An 18,755-nucleotide genomic window follows, 5' to 3' on the forward strand; every position below is an offset into this window, starting at 1 on the left:
TTGAAATCTAGATAAATCTTGCATTGACTTTGATACCATTAACCATTCTCTGCTTCTGAAGATTTTTTTTTAAAAAGTGCTATGTAATGCAAACAAATTTAATTCTGTCTTTTCTCAAAATGATTCCCAACTTTTCCATTTTGCAATTCTTTCCTGTGCTAGGAAAGAATAATAGAGCGTCTGAAGGAGCAAAGGGATCGAGATGACAGAGAAAGACTTGAAGAAATTGAATCTTATAAAAAAGAAAACAAGGACCTGAAGGAGAAAGTTAATGCTTTACAAGCTGAATTGACAGAAAAAGAGGTCAGTCTTTTCTTAAAAACTCTGCTCTTCTATCTGTGTCATTATGATGAAAGAAAGTGCATTAGGATTACTCTTGAATCATGTCAAGTACTGAAATTCTGCCACTTCAGTGGTCAGTTTCAGAACTGCTGTTTTTTTAAGCATTCTTCACAGTCCTCATTTGTACATAAAATATTGCTTCAGTTTTTACACAGTTGTGTCTTGTAATCTCTACTTGGTCGTTTACCTAAGCTTCCACTAGGCTCAGATATTCCATTGCTGCTCCTGTTTCTGTTTGTCAGTTAGAGAAATAGTTTTCAGTGTGTTTGTACCTCCAGAGTATGACACGAGCTCATCTGTATTATGAATGTTTCCATGTTTCACTGCATGCCAGCTCCTGTGGTTCCAGCTGTACCCACAAAACGGTGTCTTTTGCTATCAATGATTATCTTTGAGTCAACTCTTCTTGGGGGAGGGGGAACAGGATCCAAGTGATTGCTAAGTTGGCAATGAGTTAGGGTCCTGGTGACTAGGAATTAACTTTTTACTCTTGGTCGTTTTCCAGTCTAGTTTAATCGATCTCAAAGAACATGCATCTTCATTGGCTTCAGCAGGGCTGAAAAGAGACTCCAAACTTAAGTCTTTAGAAATAGCCATAGAACAAAAGAAAGAAGAGTGTAGTAAGTTGGAAGCACAGTTGAAAAAGGTAAGTTCCATCTTCAAACAAACAATCAGCAAAACAAAAATCAGCATCCCATACTCTCATTTTGAAATGATGAGCTTATTTACTCTTCTGGAGTAAATCTAGAATCTACCCATCTTATGCTGTTTGCAGATGCTTGCATCAAATACTGCTTTTTCTCAAGAGGTTTGTACCAAAGTGACTAGTGAGCCTCAGAAATTGTCCTGAGTACCTCTGTGAGGGAATTCTGAGAAGCAGCAACAAACAGATGAACTGAGAGCAGGACATTGGAGGGTAAAGGGCAGAAAGAAATTATCAAACCAGCAATTTATATGTATGTGAATTAACACCACTTTTAGAAGTAAACTGAAATGTTTGCAGTATGAGAAAAAAAGTAAAGGCTTGTCCAAGAAATGCTGGAATTCCCAATCAAAAAAATCAGCTTCCACACTGAAAACTCCAGCTAGGTTTTATTTTGATGTATTTTTGGCTTTGTTGGTGAACACATGTTTGTGATAATTAAGCAAAATAATCAAAAGTTTATCTCAGCTGGCAATTCAGTATTTCTATTCGGCAAGTAGTGGAAGCAGACACTTGAAGGAAAACATACAGACCCTGTATTTTATAACATGGTTTTACTTAAACTGCTGCAATAAACTAGATTTTGCTTAAATGATTTGCAAGTGTTTTGATACCATTGTTTCTTTGACCTTTCTCTGTGTTATTTGGTAATGTCTGCTCTCATTGTTCTCATTACGTATTTGATGGGGTCAGGCATTACGTTTGCCTTCTGCAATTCATGACTAAGTGTATGTCAATTTTTTTTGTTTGTTTTAAATATTGATATAATTTTTCATTTTCTGGTAAATAATATCTGTTCTGTGAATGTTATCACTGTTAGCATAATATTGTGACGCTCTTTTTACCCAGGTTGAGTAGTATCCTGCTCAGGGATTAAGCATTGTTTCAATAGCCTGACCTGTGAAGAAGGTATTGCAAAGTACAAAGGATACCAGCTTGTAAACCTTACATTTGTATTCTTTTTTAATTCAGAACGAATATGTGGAATTAGGTGCCTGAGTTAGAGCTTTAGCTGAGAGGAAGGGAAGCTTTTTCAATAAACAGACACAAATGGAAACACAAATAATTTAAATGTCTGGTAGCTTAAAAATGCTATTGATGACAGAATTAAAATACCCAAAGAAAAGGTTTCCCTGGAAGCCTTTTAGTTTGTTAGAAAATATGTTTGTTTACTTTGCACTCCTCTACAACATATACTTAATTACAATCTGAAATATATTTTTTTCTTCATTTAAAAAATATAGTTAAAAGAACCCTGGAAGCACAGATCACTTAAAAAAACCTCATCAAAATCCTCTCGAAGGTCTTGAAATCCTAAGTCAATTGTTTATGACTGCACATATAAACACATCATACAGTCATGGAAAAACAAGCACTTATAAAAGTCAGAGAGTGTCTGGGATGTCTTTTGTATAAAAAGGGAGCATGTTTCTTGTGTATAAATACAAACAATTATTGAATGAAAGTTGAAAACATAATAGTTTTATTATATCATAAATACAGCATAAGCCCCAATGGAAATTCACCCACCATTTGTAGGAGACCAGGTATTTCCACAATAAAATGTAGTTACAACCTTCTTTCTGGGCATGCTTAATTGAACAGAAACAGTGACTGTTAATGACAGTAGACTCCAAACAGTCATTTTCAATTCACGTTTTCTTTAATGAAATACTTTATGTTCAAACCTGTAAATGCCCTGTGTTAAAAGTAATTGGTCCCCAGAAAAATACCTGCACCGTGTTCTCACTCCTCAGGAAACTGAGTGAAACAGAAACCTGGGTTGCTCTTGCACATGTCTGGGTCAGGGGAGGAGGGGACAGGGACAGACACGGGTCATAAATGAGCTCAGGAGTCCCGTGAGTGTGCTCGCGTGGGAGCATCAACCGCTGCAGGAGCCAGAGGGACCTGGCATATTTACATCTCTCTTTCAAAACCCACTCCAAGGGGCTGTCTCCTTGAAAAAATTCCATGTAGCTTACACAGTACTCCTCTCTAAAAATATCATAGAGAAGGTACTTTGTTATGGTGCTGTAAAATAATTATAGTTCAGTGTTGGTTTAGAAGCTTTAAAAAATTAAACTGGGAAATATGAAGATAATATTCTGTGCACACTTGCTTGGAGTTAGTTGTGCATGAGCACTAATGGTAGTGAGTGCTATGTCTGCAGGAAAATGTGCACAAGGGGCAAGTCCTTCTCTGTAAATAAAAACCGCCAAAACAACTTTTAGTTTCTCCTCCCCAGCTTTCCCTGCTTTCTGTTTTTTGGAGACAATAAGATTAATTTATTGATAATACATTTTTTATTGGACCTGATTAGATCCAAATATTTTTCACTGCTGCAGAACTGGATTTTTTTGCATTTTGGCAAGAAAAAAAAAATGCTGATTCTAAACCCATGATTTTCTGCATTAGGCACATTTAAAAAATAATAAAGTGGATATTTGTGCAAAGTAATTATTCATGTGACTGTGCTATATTTTGGTATACAAAATAATGTTTTAAATTATAGACATGCTTATTGAACATTTTGTGACAAATACTATAGATTAAAATTCGTAAAAAAATTTAAAAGAAAAAATTCTGAATACCAGAGAATGGTCAATGCTTTTTTCCCCAAATTCTACAGATTTTTATTGAGTTACTTGGTATTACTACTAGTGAAAGAACAGCAGGAATTACCTAATAGGTAGCAAAGTGTTTTATATATGTGTGTGTATATATAATCTTTATTATCCACTCTAGAATTTCCTTCTTTTGTTGTTTTTCATTATCTTAAATTTACTTGCTTACTGACATATTTGCAGTTGCTAAAGTACTATTTGCCAAGCTGTACTGTTCAAAAGTCATTCTGCATAGAAAATTCAGTCTTGTATTAAACAAAAGGAAAGTAATAAATTTAATGATACTATTTAATTAATCTTTTATTATTACTGTCTTTGAAGCTTTGGTGATAAATTGCAGCCTCAGCCAAAAGCACTTCTCGTGATTCATTGCTTGAGACCAGCACTTAATGTATCATCAAAAGTGGACACCTTTCTTTATTTCATGGGTTATTTAACTTGAGAAAGGGAAAGTAACACAAACCTTAAATTTCTTACTCCAGCTATTCTTTTTTAGGAGCCAAAGTCAACATTTAAGTTTTCCCAGTGCCTCTCACTTTCACCAAGGAATGTTTAGAATCTTAAATTTCTACTTTTTTTTTTTTTTTTTTTAATGACAAGTTCTTCTGTGCAAATGCACTGATTTTGTTGAGCTAATGCTGTTTTCCTGGATCTTTCCTTCTTTTCCTGTCTGTGCTTCACTCCCTACCAACTTTGCAATGTAGCAAGCTGAGCAGTTGTTCAATCAGATGTACAATCCAGTAAGTCCATTTTTAAAATGCCCGCTGTAACATATGGAAGCATGAGGATCCATTCTCTTACTGTGTTGTGCTCTTCCTCTGTGGAGCTTTGCAGAACACTCCTGATGCTCACTATGCTGTATCCATTATATCCAAATAGATGAACTTTGTGGACTTGAAGGCCATTTTAAGAATCTGAAATGTATTAAATAGGTACATACTGTGTTTCTGAGGAAACAAACGTCCTAGCCTTTAGGTCCTCAACTTCTCCATTAGAAAATGCATGCAGAGTTTTTTTTTCCTTTTGCTTTGCTTTTTAATTCCTCCTCGTGCAGTACTTTATTTGATCCTTCAAACTTATATAACTCCTGATTTATTCAGTTTATCTTCAGTGACTCAGTTAATTAGGTGAATAATATCTAGGAAATGACTGGTAGTATTGTCAAAAGTCCATATGACTGAAATAGATCAGTTCTACTCTTGAAAGAGTGTATACATTTAGCACATTAGGAACATGGAAATTTTTTACTTAAGTGAAGAAGATAACTGAAATATAAAATGATGAATGCAAAAGGCAGTTTTTGCAAAAGCACAGCATTGCTTTGGCTTGTTTAGCATTAATATTCTTGCCAATGCCTACTTTAGTTGCACAATATCTCCTCCTTTGACTTGACTCCATTTTCAATTTGAGGAAGAGCAGCAGCGAACATTTTCCCTGCAGAGAAGAGTTTCCATCTTTTTGGCTGAGACTGTTACCTTTAACGTGCTGTGAGCATCACAGGACAGAAAAATGATGTCACTGTAAGAGCAATTTAAAAGCTATGGCTTACATAGTAAATCCTAGTCAGAATCACTATGTAATTGGGGTAGTGTATATATAGAAGAGCTGGGTTTGTAGCTTAAGTAATGTGATACTGCACGTTAGAGGAGGTATTGCCATCACTGAAGTCAATGGCAGCTTTGCCATTAGTGTCAATGGACCAGGATTCCAGCTTTGGAATCTATTATGGTTGGGTTTTGTAGCTTCTAACCATGTAATGGATATGTCATGAGTTTTGTATGGGAAAAGAGTCCTACAGAACGTGCTGTATTTACTTTTAAAGTTATTGGTTACCTGTGTTTAGAATTTAGTCATAAATTGTAGCGCAACAGCACAGTGCTGTAGAGAGAGCTTGTCCCTTTCAATGACAAACCCCTTCTGTATCATCTTGGGTCACCTTTGTGGTAGTTATGTTTCTATTCATATCATTTGCACTGCTCCTGTGCGTGTCTTTTCAGACTGGAGTGTTTTTACTGTTAGTTTTTAGCTTGGTTTTCATAAATGCTGGCCACATAATGCAGTCATTAGCTCAATATTAGTGATTCTACTGTATAGCATTCATTTGTTACTTCCTAATCTGTTTGTGTGCAGTATTCTAAAGTCAGTCCTTTTCTTAATTGTTTTTTCTGCCTTTATGTGCTTAATTTTCAAAAGGGCAGCCTGTTGGAAGTTTTAAAACAATGGATGCAAGATCCTTTTCCTTTGGCACCAGGCAGCAATCATACTATACACACAAGATGATTTTTAAAAATAAACTTTTCTTGCTCACCTTCTTTCTTCTCCTACATATATGAGAATAAGCTGTGAATAGAATTGGACACACATTTCTTCATGTTTTGAAAGGTGAATTTTTTGAAATATCCAATGAGATTTTGTGCTGTAATGAAAATATAATGGTGTACTGAGTCTGGAGTTCAGGTGACCCTTTGTCTGAATATTATGGACTAAAGTTTCCAAAGTCTTTATCAGACAAATGTCAGATTAAAATTTAAACTACTTGCAGAATCCACTTCAAGTTACTTATAGCAGTCCCTACAGTTAAATAAAAACCCCATGAGTTTTAAGGAGACAAGAAAATTCAGGTGACAGCAAGGGTGTTTTTTTTTTTTTTCATTTATTGTTGAAAGTAATACAATTTGAAGGATCTTACAAAGTAATTTCTTGCATGTAAATTCTGCTGTTCCTTTTTTTTATTTTAAGTACCCACTTGATTTCTGTGTATGTTGGTGTCTAAAGCTTTAAAAATGAAATACTTATCTATCCATCCGTTTTTGTTATGCAGAATAAGACATGCATGACTGTACCATAAGATTTTAATAGCCTAAATACTTCATGTTGCATGGCTGTGCCTCACTCGTGTGGTGTTTCTGTAGGAAATTTGTGGTTTACATAAGGAAATACTACTTTTCTTCTAAAGCATTTGCAATGCTTATGAAGCAAAGATCAGAACAGATACATAATTAATGTAAAAATCTGTGAAATTCTAATAGTAGAGTGATATGCTATTTTTATTGAATTGTAAAAATAACATACAACAACACAGTCATAATATTGAGAGAAAAAGTGAGTGGGTTAGTTTGAAATTAACCTAATCTGCAAACACAAGAGTTATCATTTGCAGACACAGATTTAAGAAAGCTGAAAAACACACATGTACTGGTTCCTCTTACCCATAAAAGCGCCATAGAAACAGAAAATGTGTTTTCCCAGGTAGCAGAGAACTTAGAGAGTAAAAGGGGGGGCAGAAATTAAACCAAAAAAAGGAGAGGATAGCAGAAACAGGCAGAGACTTTCTGATTCATGTGATAACCATGCAGCTTCTGTCTAGAACTGATCCAACAGTTCAGCCTACAGAAAAGCCAAAGAAATCTGCACTGTCCTGGCAGGAGCAGGGTCAGTATCAACTGAGCTGCCTTTTTACTCCTTTCTGCCTACTGTTTGACCTCAAAAGTCAAGTTCCATCTGTCAACAAATCACCCCTGATCTGTACACAACAAATTCAAAAAGGTGCCTAGTTCAGATCCAAACATATCTTTCAAAGCCATAAAATAAAATGGGGCCTTATAAGTAATTCTATGCCTTTGTCCTGGGAATGTAGATGGATTGTGTATTGCTCTTTTCTAGTATCAGCAGCTTTGTTTACAATGTGAGGATTCCCTTAAAGGGAATTGCAGGTTAAAGTACCACCTGCAGAAAGCTCTTTGTAAAAAAATTTTTTTTGTTCTTTCTTTTCCTTTTTAACTAAATTTCCTTTATTTCTTCATTCTTTCATACCCTCGTAGAAATCTGGTTCCTGCCAATAGTCCAAAAAAGATTCTATAAGTGCTTTGAAAAGTAGAGGCAATCAGCTAAATTGGTGGTTTGCAATACTGGTATATATATATATTTTTAATAAGGATAACCTTGTAGTAACTGAATGCTTACATTGATTTATATGTGACATTATGGATAACTGTGTTGCACCTCAAAACCCTGCACAGGTTGGATGCTTAATCACACTGGATTTAATCATACCTTAGAGGTTCCACTTTGTGTTGGGGAAATGCAATGACCCAGTTTGTGATGCAGAAGGTTCCAAAAACACATCCTACAAATATGGAATAGCATGAGTAAAACACAAGAACTGAAAATACTTTTGCAACTTAATGTTGCTTTCCTTAGCCTGCTGTTGAGCAAAGATTTAAAAGGGCTAAACTGAGGAATATATCTATTATTTCAGGTGATGATTCACTTATCAGCTGTGCAGTAGATAATTCATTCAGTACTTTTCTGAGCTGATGTGTGAATACTCCATGGTAGTAGAACATTTGCCACCTCTGTATTGGTGATGCTATCACGTTCTTGCCCAGTTCTGCATTTTCCTTGTAGAAAGTCTAATGTGGCAATAAAACATAAAAAAAGAGGACGGGCTTCTCTCTCTCATCTGCATTGCTTCTTGTCCTGGATCAAGACAAGGATAGAGGTGCATGGGGAAAAAAAGTTTGGGCTGAAGCTTAGAGTTCCTTTTTGCTAAAGTGAAGACTGGTTAGAGAAAGGAAGGTGGGTATTTTTCCTCTCTATGAAATGATGGCAGCAAGGCTGGTAAATAAATTAATTGTGTACTAAAGTAAAGGGAAAAGACTGAAAGGTGACAGGGAGCAATATGAAAGAGCAATAGCCTTTAGAGGCGAACTGTGAAATTCTGGATTTACCCTTGGGAGAGGAGGAGAAATCTGAAGAACAGTAGTGAACAACATGCCTTTTGCATAAGTTTCTTTATGTCTTGAAGGTGGGAGTTGGGTTATATTTTATTTTTTCTAGAGTGAATTTTCCTTTTCCAACCTATGGAATTATTTTTATTCCTTGCAAAATTATACAATAATAAAAAAGTGTGTAATGTCATAATAGCACTGATGGACAATCAGAGTGTTTTCTCAGATAATTGGCCTTGAGTCTGAGTATTACATTGGCTTCAAAAATTACAAAGCTAGTTGAAAATTAATTTTTTGATGTAATTAACAACTGGTATAAAATAAATCCAAGTTTGTTATTGAGAAAGATTATAAGGCTGAAAAGGAATCTCTTTCTGGCATCTCACCCAAAGAGTAAAATCAAGGTACTCCTTGAATGTTACCTTGAAGCAAGTTCTGTGTTCAAGAAGTTCTGCATCTGCATGGAATTCAGGACTGGAGCATGTATTATTATCAAAACAGAGATTTTGAAGAGCAAGCTGGTCAGTAGGTTCCTCATGTCATTCCCTTGGCTTCTTTTGGTAATGAAGTCTTTCTTCTGTATAAAAATCTCAGAGTAGAATAAGTAACACTTCAAATCTACTATCTTTTTCTTATTATCCTCATGCTTAAATGATATGTTACATGCAAACCCCCTAAGTTTCTTCCCTGGTAATTTCAATTTTTTGTTTTATTTATAGTAAACTCAGACTTGTTATTTATTTATTCAGAAAATTTTAACCATTGCAAAGAATATGGACCTCCTAGTATCTGTAGTATATATTAATTCTTTCCCAAACGTGCATGCTTCATTTTGATCTGCATTTCTTTCATTGCTTGCTTGCATTGTCCATTCCCTGAAATTAAGAAGGATAAGTAAGTCCACATCTTCTTTGTGTACTAAGATAGTTGGAGGACCTTCAGTTCTAAATATCATGAATTTCTGTAAAAATCCTGTATGTTACCTGAATTTTCTATGTTTAATGTGCACTGCCTTAAACTACTTGTTTTTTCCTTGCCTGCTCTTTGAAGATGCCAATTAGGAATAATGGGAAGCAAGGGGTAGGCTAAGCATTGCAGTGCATTGTTGTTTCCATCTGTCTGTGATTATTCCAGCCAACAGTTTAAAGCACTTGGTGCCAGATCATGCTCCCATTGAAGTTAATTGGTTTTTTGCCATTAGGTTTGATGGGAGTTGGACTGGGCTCTGCACTGTTGTTGTTTTCATTGCGTTCTCTCTTGTCTGTGAAACTGCCACCCATCCATGCATGTGTTTGCCAGGTTTGTGCTGTTTCCACCAATGGGCTTGTTCCTCTGATGTTTCAGGTTAAGTATTAATGATAAGATAAAAAGGATTATTGGGTAAGATGTCTGCTGAAGGCAGCTTCTTAGTTTACTGGTTTATCTTTTAAAACAATTTCTTTATTTTAAAATCTTTGTATCAAACTGCATTTGAGGCATCTGGTGATACAGATATATACAATATGTATATATGTATCTGTGTTTGTATACGTGGACAAAGTGTGTGTGTTTATGTATAGGGAAAGAGGACATGAGTTGTTAAGAAATTGCCTATATATTCAAAACACACTGAGCCTAATGTGAATTGAATGAATTACAAGATGATTTTTTTTTTTTTAAATTTGAAAAAACACCTTTAAAATGGGGTTACTTGAGTATGTAAAACCCCCTTAATGAATCCCCTCCCCCTTCAGGATGATAGAATTTGACTATGTAAATATTTTCATTTCTTTTTATAATGCATCTGTAGAAAAGTGTCATCAGACAGAAATACCCATAATCCTTTTTAATGAAAACTTGAACTCCGAGACTGAAGAGGTAAAGCTCTTAAAGCTATTTAAGTCATTGTCATCCTTATCTTTTTTGAAATATTGATTCTGAAGGCTCATGAAGCTGAAGAGGAGGCACGGATGAATCCAGAATTTGCAGACAGAATGAAACAGCTTGACAAAGAGGCATCGTACTATAGAGAAGAATGTGGCAAAGCTCAGGCTGAGGTTGACAGACTTCTAGAAATACTCAAGGAAGTAGAGAATGAGAAGAATGACAAAGATAAGAAAATTGCTGAGTTAGAAAGGTAATTTTTGTATTATTTGTCTTACATTGAGTAGCATTTTTGCTTACTTGATCTTCATTTCAAAGCAGAGAAGTTAAGAGCAGAGTACGTTTTTTAACAGAATATTTGTTATGCCTTGTAAAGAGCAAAAAAGGGCTATTTGAGAACTGCATCTCCTGTCTGCTGGCTTTGGAAATATTTAAGGCTTCCATTTTTTAATACTCTTTATAAAACAAGCACATACAGGAAAAGTCATGTACAATTTACAGGGACATCAAACCTCACAGCAAACCGTGTTGCGGAACAAGCCTGTCTTTCTAGTAACTGGTGAATCAGACCTGTTCCCACACGTTTCTTCAAGTGTGAACATCATCACTTGTTCTCAGAGGTTCTGAAAAGTATTGGTAAGTATTTCTAACCTGTCTCATGGATATTTAATAATAGTTGTAACTATTTCCCAGTGCTCCTGTAGTCTTTGCTTCAAAAGAATATTTTCTGATGTTGACCAGGCAGTGATTGTCTTGTTCTGGGAAGTTTGTAGAGGCTTTCCATAATGGAGAGAGGAGGGTTTTGGCATTTGTTTCATGCCCTTTATAATTAAATAGATCGTGGAACCTTCTCCCATATGGTACACTGATACTTATTTGATTGATCTGTTTTCTTTGTTCCCTTCTTTTACTTAGACACTCTTGCTTGAATGAAAGAAGGAATTCTATATTTTCAAATAATTTATATAATTACTTTATTGTGATCAAGTCAGAAGAAAACTGTTTCATGGCTCCAAAAAAGAACTTTTAAGTGTTCTCATTGTTGTGATCATTGCTATAGTTCCAGTCAAGATGAAGCATGCATTAGGGAGCGTTACCATGAGAGAGAGGAACGTCTGTCAGAAGTGTTGGTTACCTTGGTGGGCAGAAAACAACCAGCATGGAAGGAATGATGTGTAGAGCACTTTTTACTGATGGTAGCTTATCAACCTTCACAGCTACCTGCTGCCAAAATTGCTATTTTTTGCAGATGTTTGGTGAAGTTTAGTTATGGTTAAGTGTCGTGAGAATGGAGACCTCAAAATCAAAGTGAGAAAAGGTTTTTATTTAAGACAGAACTGATTATTTACATAAGGACAAATTCAATTGGCAGTTGCCTCTCTCACCACATCAGAGTTTAGAATACTCAAGTGTTTGCACCTATTCTAATGTGTAACGGAGGTCTCAGAGGAAGTGAGTAACCAAGAGTGGTCACTCTGTGCACCATGCCTGTGAGTTCCGCCTACACTCTCCAAAATCCCAAAGCGGCATATTGGAAAAGATACCACAGTTGGAGGTTTTGTGGGGTTGAGAAACTGCTGCCTTTTCCATGCAGGTGATATAGGGGCAGTTACAGACCCAGGCTTGTAATGCAGCAACTCCAGGTGTGACCACCAGGTGTAAACAGCAACTGATCCTTGCACTGTAAAACCTGAATTATTGTGTGACACCAGACTCAGTAGTAGGCACAGTAATGTTTTGTTCAAGAGCATAATCTTAAGGCCTTTATTAGGTAGCAATCACGAACGTGTTGAATGTTTGAATGTTAAAATGACAAAATTAAAAGACGATCGTGATGAAGTGATCTCAAATTTCTGGAAATGTTAATTTGATTTAAATAGTTTCTGTAAAAGGACATAAAGAATTGATAGAGACCAGTAAATTTATTTGAATTAAATTGAAAATTATTGATTGCAAAACAATAATTACAAAGACAAGGAACTAAGGGATCCAGAGATATTGGTACAGCACTGTCAGCATATAATCTGTTCTTATAGTCTGAGAACCCTGTAATGGATGATGCAATGGAGAGAATTTTCTGGTTTTGTATTAATTTTCTTTTCAAATTTGTTATACTATTAGCAGTGAAGTTTTGGAACACCAATTTCTAGTCTGTTATTGTTGATGAGGATGTTGACCCTGAAATAACTTTTCAGAAAATAATGTGCTGCTGCTGAGTGAACGCAGACTTTTGAAGATGATGTACTGTACTTAGAATGTGATGGAGTAATTAAACTTTGCTATGGACCTTTAGCATATATTTGACATCTCCTCAAACTTCAGATGCAAGGGCATCTCCAGGGTCTTGTAGGAAAATGAATGTGATGTTAAAATGCATTTATTATTCATAGCTTGTTGGAATCCATGTTTACTGCTCTGCCAATGTCTTTGCATTGCAAGATAATTGCAACAACATAAATTTTCAAAATATATAAGCATAAATTCCTGAGGAAGTGATAATCTAGACTATTGCAAGCTGTGGTATTGTCACAGTATTTATTATATTTGCATATAAATTCATCAACATAATGAGGTGTGCTTGTATAAATAAGCTTGAAAAGTAATGTAAATGTAATAAAGTTATCATTTACAAGTTCAAACAAAAAGTTAAAACAAGATGAGGAATACTAATGTTCTACTAGTCAGAAAGTATTGACACAGAAAGTATCAAATACTCAGGGGCAGAAGTATCTGCTTTGAGATATGGGCAGTTAAATTTATAAGTGTGTGCTACTTGGCAGATGAACATTATTAATAATTATGAAGAGGTCTTCATATGAATGGTGATTCTTTTTTTGTTCTAATGTGATTTTCTTGGCTCAGAAACTTCTGAGCATCATCACTTCAGATTAATATTATTAATATTAATAATAATTAATATTATTGCTCATATATAAAACCACATTGTTCTGTTTCTTAAATTCTCTCTACATTAATTTTGTATTTTGCAGTTTCTTATTACTACACAGGAGAACCTACTCCTTCTTCTATACTAAAGCTATTTGATAACTTTTATTACAATTTATCTGTTTATAATTTAAAAAGTTTAAAATTAAATGCAAGATATATTTAATGTATAATGTGCTTTTGTTAAACTTAGTTTGCTGTTTTTCTTTGGTTTCCTTGATGAAGGAAATGTGGTTCAGGGTTTTTTGGTTTTTACTTTTGTGGGTGTTTTTTTTTTTATAATGTAAATGAAACTGAGTAAGACAGTGATCAGCTCCAGTTTTAATGCAAAGGGCTTCACCAAGGAGAGGGAGCTGCATCCAAAACAGAACTGTTGGGATTAAAGGAGTATATTGTTTAAAGCTTTTATTAATGGGGTTAGAATGAAAAGTATATTTATGAAATGTGATAGAGAGTTTGAATCACAAAATGCAGTGAAATACAATAACATAAAATGCATGTTTGTGAAGTTTGGACCAGTAAGCCTGCCTGATATAAACTAATGATAATCCTTGATACAGTTTAGGAAAAGAAAGATTGGGTGAATATGCTTATGGCTGTGCCATTATGAGCCATCTAAATAAGGAAGCAGAGATCTAAGTAATGAGGAGTGAATCCTGATATGTCAGAACAAATATCTGCAGCGAGGATAGGAAGGTATTGATGTCATCAGGTGCTGGCAAGGCTCCGTGTGGAGCACTGCTGTGTACTTCTTGTCAGTCATATTCCAGGAAGTTGAATTAAAACTGGAAGCAGGTGGAGAGAGAGCTGGTACAAAGGAATGAAGTGCTCATGACACAGGAGGGGTCTAAGCAACAGTGTCTCTGGCAAAACACCACCTCTGTAGGGATGCTTGTTCTGTGTCAATACTGGAAGGCGTAAGCACTGCAGGGGAAGAAGAGTGATTTCAGTAAAAGGGTACTGGCACATAATGCAAGATAAGCTATCCACTGGTAGATTTAGACTGAAAAGAGAAAGAAACTGATGACAACATGGTGAAGATTGAAAAATCTTGGATCCACTTTTCCCCAGTGGTATGTGAGATACTTGATCATTTGCTTGGCTAAGTGTAGCTTCTCAGCAAAGATTGCAGCAATATGAAAGTCCATTTAAAAATATTATACTAGCTATGAGACAAACCCGACTGTTCTTAAACAAGAAGGGTTTTTTTTGGTTATCTACTTCTCATATGCAGTAGGTATATAACACTACAGATGTGTATTCAGACTACAATTAATTCATTCTGAGTTTATTTGGATTTGAATTCTCATGAAGGTAAGTCCACACAGCACTGACAAGTCAATGCACAAGAGACAAATCATCAGCATATTGAATAATTGCATTTTAAAAAAAGTACTTTTATGGCTGTTAAAGATGCTCTTTTCCCTAAGCGCACAAAAGGCTGTGGGACAGATTTAAGGATTAGTCTAGCTGCATGGGGATTGTTTTGGCCTTACTTATTTGAAAAGGACATGTTAGGTATTTTTTTAACAAATTAAATTACCAAAATCAGGGTGTTTTCAGTGCTGAAGTATTGATGCTCTTCTTCATACTGAATTAAAAATTTGCTGTCAGCATTGGAAGGGGCTGCATTTCTGGGGTAGGGAGTCAAATCTTTGTCTTTGATTGTTAGGTACAGTGCTTTGTGAACTTTTAAATATCTTTGAACAAGTTGCCAAATTGTTTAGCTTCTTTGACTTCCACTGGAAGACTTGATGAATGAGGGTCACCAACCCTATGGTAGTTCAAATGAAAGACTTTGTGGCATATGATGAGATTTTTGTGTGGCAGCAAATGCTACCAATATTCATCCAATGTATTTGTTCTATTTGGTGTGTATATGAATTTGGATGGTTATAAATATGGATGTCTTTCTGCTACCCACCAGTGACAAGATGCCCTTTTACTTTAAAGTTTGTTTTCTTTAGTGCACAGCAAGGATATATCTCTGCATAAATTTTATTTTAGTTGTTGCTTTCCCTTCCCTTTCCTTCCTTGTTTTCTTTTATTTTCTTTTTTTTTTTTTTGATAATCTGTTAATATAACATCTGCTTGTTATATTTTTAAAGAACTAATGTGTTCCTCCCTTTATTCTCTTTTGCTGTCTTCCTCCCTATCTGTTTTTCTCCAAATTGCTGCTTTCATCCCTACTCCAACCAGCTTGACTTCCAGGTCAGTATTTTCTGCTCTCCTACTTAATGCTCCTTCCACAATGAAGGTTTTCATTGATGCTTCATTTATTTGGCTATTTTGATTCCACATTATTAAATTCTGCTTGTATTTTGTTGTTTTTATTCTGCTTGTCCCTGTTGTGAAGTTTTTGGTCATTTCATTTCTAGACCAGAAACTTTACAGAAAATTAATCTTTTTCTTGAAAGCCTGTAAGAAAAAAATGTTTATTAACAACATATTCAATTCATATGTTGTTTTGTGTGAAGATTTTTTTCTTCTTTGGGTTTTGCTTATGTTACCTTTGTTTAGAGAGTTCAACATTGGGAATAATTTTTCAGTAGATAACCCAACCCAGCAGGTAATGAAGAGTGACCATTATATACAGAGAGATTTATACCTAAGATCAGGGACTTACTCTTAATACTTTGCCATTGTCCCTTTTACTGTTTACAAACAGAATACGAGGAGTTGCAGTGGTTCTGAAACCTTTAGCTGTTTTTGCTGGCCAGATTCTGGACCAGCACATAACTGTAAAGGAGTTGTCTGTATGTGTTTTTTATGCTGTGTTTGTATATAACCTTGTCTAGTTAGGTTCGTGTTTTAAATTCTTCCAGGTTGTAGATTAGTTCAGCTGGCATTTGTCTTTGCACACTGTTTCTGAGTAAACTTTTCAAGTATTACATGTCTTGTGGTGCTTGTTGGAAGTAAAAATTTATCTAGTTGACATTTTTTTTTCTTTTAGTAGGCCTTGATGTTAATTTTCTTTCTCATGCTTATGGGTGGCTGTAAACTGGAAGTTAGCAAAGTCTTAAAACATCTTCTTGGTGTTTTAGAAACTAGTTACTGCATATGGTTTGGATGACAGATTCACCAATATCAATGCAAAAGTGTTTTGTCATAGATCAGTGGGACTGGAGTTAAAGGAGGGTGTACACTGCAAAGACTTTGCAGGTAGATTTCAGCTCCCAAGTGTTACATTTGCAGATATGGTTCCAGGTTGCCATGCAGCACATTTGACTAGAATCATGATGAAAGTTCAATCTGCCTTTATAATATGTTCAGTTCTGAAGTGTTAATAATTTTTCTGTCCAAGTGTACTTTTTGCACAGCATTGTTCTCTATTCATAAAGAAGCAGAGCTTGGGAGAACTTTGGAAAGTTTTGGTCAGCCTCAAAACCAAGCACAATTCACATTTCACAGGTCAGACATGTCAGAGAAGTTTCTGACAGGGATGTCTTGGAACTGCACAGCTGAAGTTGGCTCATTGCAAAAAGATTGACAGGACTTTCCCCCCCGATGTGCGTTAGTGCACTTCACAATCACAAGTTACTTTCCAGCTGAAAAATTTTGTTTCTGAGATTTTAGGCTTATTGATTGTAGTAAAGAATTGGATGAACTCTAAATTTACTGTCCATCTACTTCAAGCACACTTGTGCTTGAAGGGATAGTTACTACACCTAGATTATGAAAATACTTCAACAATTTATTTTCAGAACCTTTTTTTTTTTCAGAAGTTAATTAAATGCATTTATTCTGGAGTTGGCTATGATGAAATTATTGTCTGAATGTGACCACTTTGCTTTTCTATCAGAGCATACTCAACACTGATTGAAAATCTCTCTAGCCCGAGAGAGCCTAAAGAAAGGTATTATGCTATGTGGTTGTCATTATGGTTGATTTCACTGCAATTTGGTGATTGGTATGCAGAAACATTTGTTCAGCAGTTGGAGGTGCAATTTCTGTTATGTTTTATTGACCTAAAAAACCAACTGACCTTGTTGAAGGAAGCTGTCCTCGTAATAGTGCCAACTTCCACTCCTAGAATCCCAGTTTAAGTTGTAGAGTATGATTAGGATTTATTGTGGGAATTCAGTGAAGTGTTTTGTTAGCTTGACTATTCATTAAGGTCAAAGTTAATTTAAGAAACAAATCTATTGATTTCTGTAATTTCTGCTAATCAGTATGTTCTTAGCTGTCATTTTAGTCATCCATACTTCTGTGAGGTTATTATGGTTAGAAAAATGCTGCATCTGTTTTATGACATGGTGGGCTGTTGATTCTGATGACAAACAAGAAAATCAAATACATTGGATAATCCCCCTGTGTGCACCTGCCTGTACAAGATAAAAATACTCTGAGCACAACCATCAGTACAGTGACATCCCCCCACCTTTAGGTTACAGCAGGTTGTGTACTCCCCAGACTTTTCTACCTGCACATAAGGAGGAGATGGAATATTTTTTCCATGTGTATTGTACTGACCAGTGCTAGAAAGTTTCCCACCAGCACTGATGTTTCCTAATTGTTTCCATGGGAGGCCAGAGCTCAGTGAGATGTGCAAGGGAAGGTTCAACAGAGTTTTAAATTTAACCTGCAGCCATCCACAGTTTTGTCAAACGTCAGTTTGATGGTTCCAAGGGCAGAGTGATATGTTGTTCAAAGATAATTTCCCTGGAGAAATTGAGATAGTGTACTACTGAAAACTGAGAGAATCTGTGATATACATTACTCTTCTGAGAGACTGGTTATTCTGAGTGAGAAACATAGTTGTCACGTTGGATAACAGGCAGATTGCTGACATGTCTTCCTCTTTTAGTCTGTTTGCAACATATGCAGAACCAATATTTTAGCATTTAAATATTTTGAAAGAGATGACATTTTGAGAACAGATTATTTAGATTTATCTGATTACATGTGTGGTTTTAAACTTTTGTAAATTTCATTTTTTTAAAAGAAATAGTAGAAAGTTTATTTATTTGGAATTCTACTTTCTTAAGACAAAAAAGTAAAATAATATGTTTAAAAATAAGCAGAAATCATAGTGATGAACAATAAAAAGATACAAACAGGGACCTGGGACAAGAGGATTCGCTGTTCTTCAATTTCATCCCACTCACTACTGAACCTGTCTGCTTAGTTCTGTACTTTCAGTTTGCTGAAAGCCATGCAAAGGTTAAAGTAGAATGGGATTATTTAAATAAGGGAAGGGTATTTTTCATTTCACAGTGATTTGTTTTTTTTGAGATTTGATTTGGAGGGTAAATACTCCATAAAGTAAATGGATATGCAGTATAAAGTGGATATGAGGACGAAAGAGCTCTACCTTGCTGAAGGAAAAATATCAACTTTGGATTGGGTTGGATGTGATACCACAACTTTGTGTTGGGGAAGAGAGCACATAAGGAGCTGTTACTCTTCCCTTTCACGGTTACTGGTTCAAGACATCAATATTTCTTATGCTTCTCCAGACCTGCTGCCTCCCCTCCTCAGGGGCAAGATCCAAAGGGCAGATTCCTTTACCTCTTGAACCTGTGAATAAAGTAGCCCCAGAGCACT

General features: G+C 35.5%; 1 protein-coding gene across 17 annotated transcripts in view; it reads left to right on the plus strand.

Annotated features, from left to right (window-relative positions):
• Positions 1-18,755, plus strand: part of ERC2 (ELKS/RAB6-interacting/CAST family member 2) — a 430,969-nt gene that overhangs the window by 164,861 nt on the left and 247,353 nt on the right. For 5 of the 17 annotated variants that reach the window (XM_032120320.1, XM_032120321.1, XM_032120322.1 and 2 more), the window contains 6 exons: positions 163-303; positions 848-988; positions 4,374-4,409; positions 9,450-9,479; positions 10,322-10,515; positions 15,408-15,419. In XM_032120320.1, coding sequence (XP_031976211.1) covers positions 163-303; positions 848-988; positions 4,374-4,409; positions 9,450-9,479; positions 10,322-10,515; positions 15,408-15,419 — 554 coding nt within the window. Of the gene's footprint in view, positions 1-162; positions 304-847; positions 989-4,373; positions 4,410-9,449; positions 9,480-10,312; positions 10,516-15,407; positions 15,420-18,755 lie in introns of all 17 variants that reach the window. The other 12 variants (XM_032120326.1, XM_032120327.1, XM_032120328.1 and 9 more) reach the window with 9 other exon arrangements.

This window comes from Corvus moneduloides, chromosome 11 (genome assembly GCF_009650955.1).
Source record: "Corvus moneduloides isolate bCorMon1 chromosome 11, bCorMon1.pri, whole genome shotgun sequence".
Taxonomy (NCBI): Eukaryota; Metazoa; Chordata; class Aves; order Passeriformes; family Corvidae; genus Corvus; species Corvus moneduloides.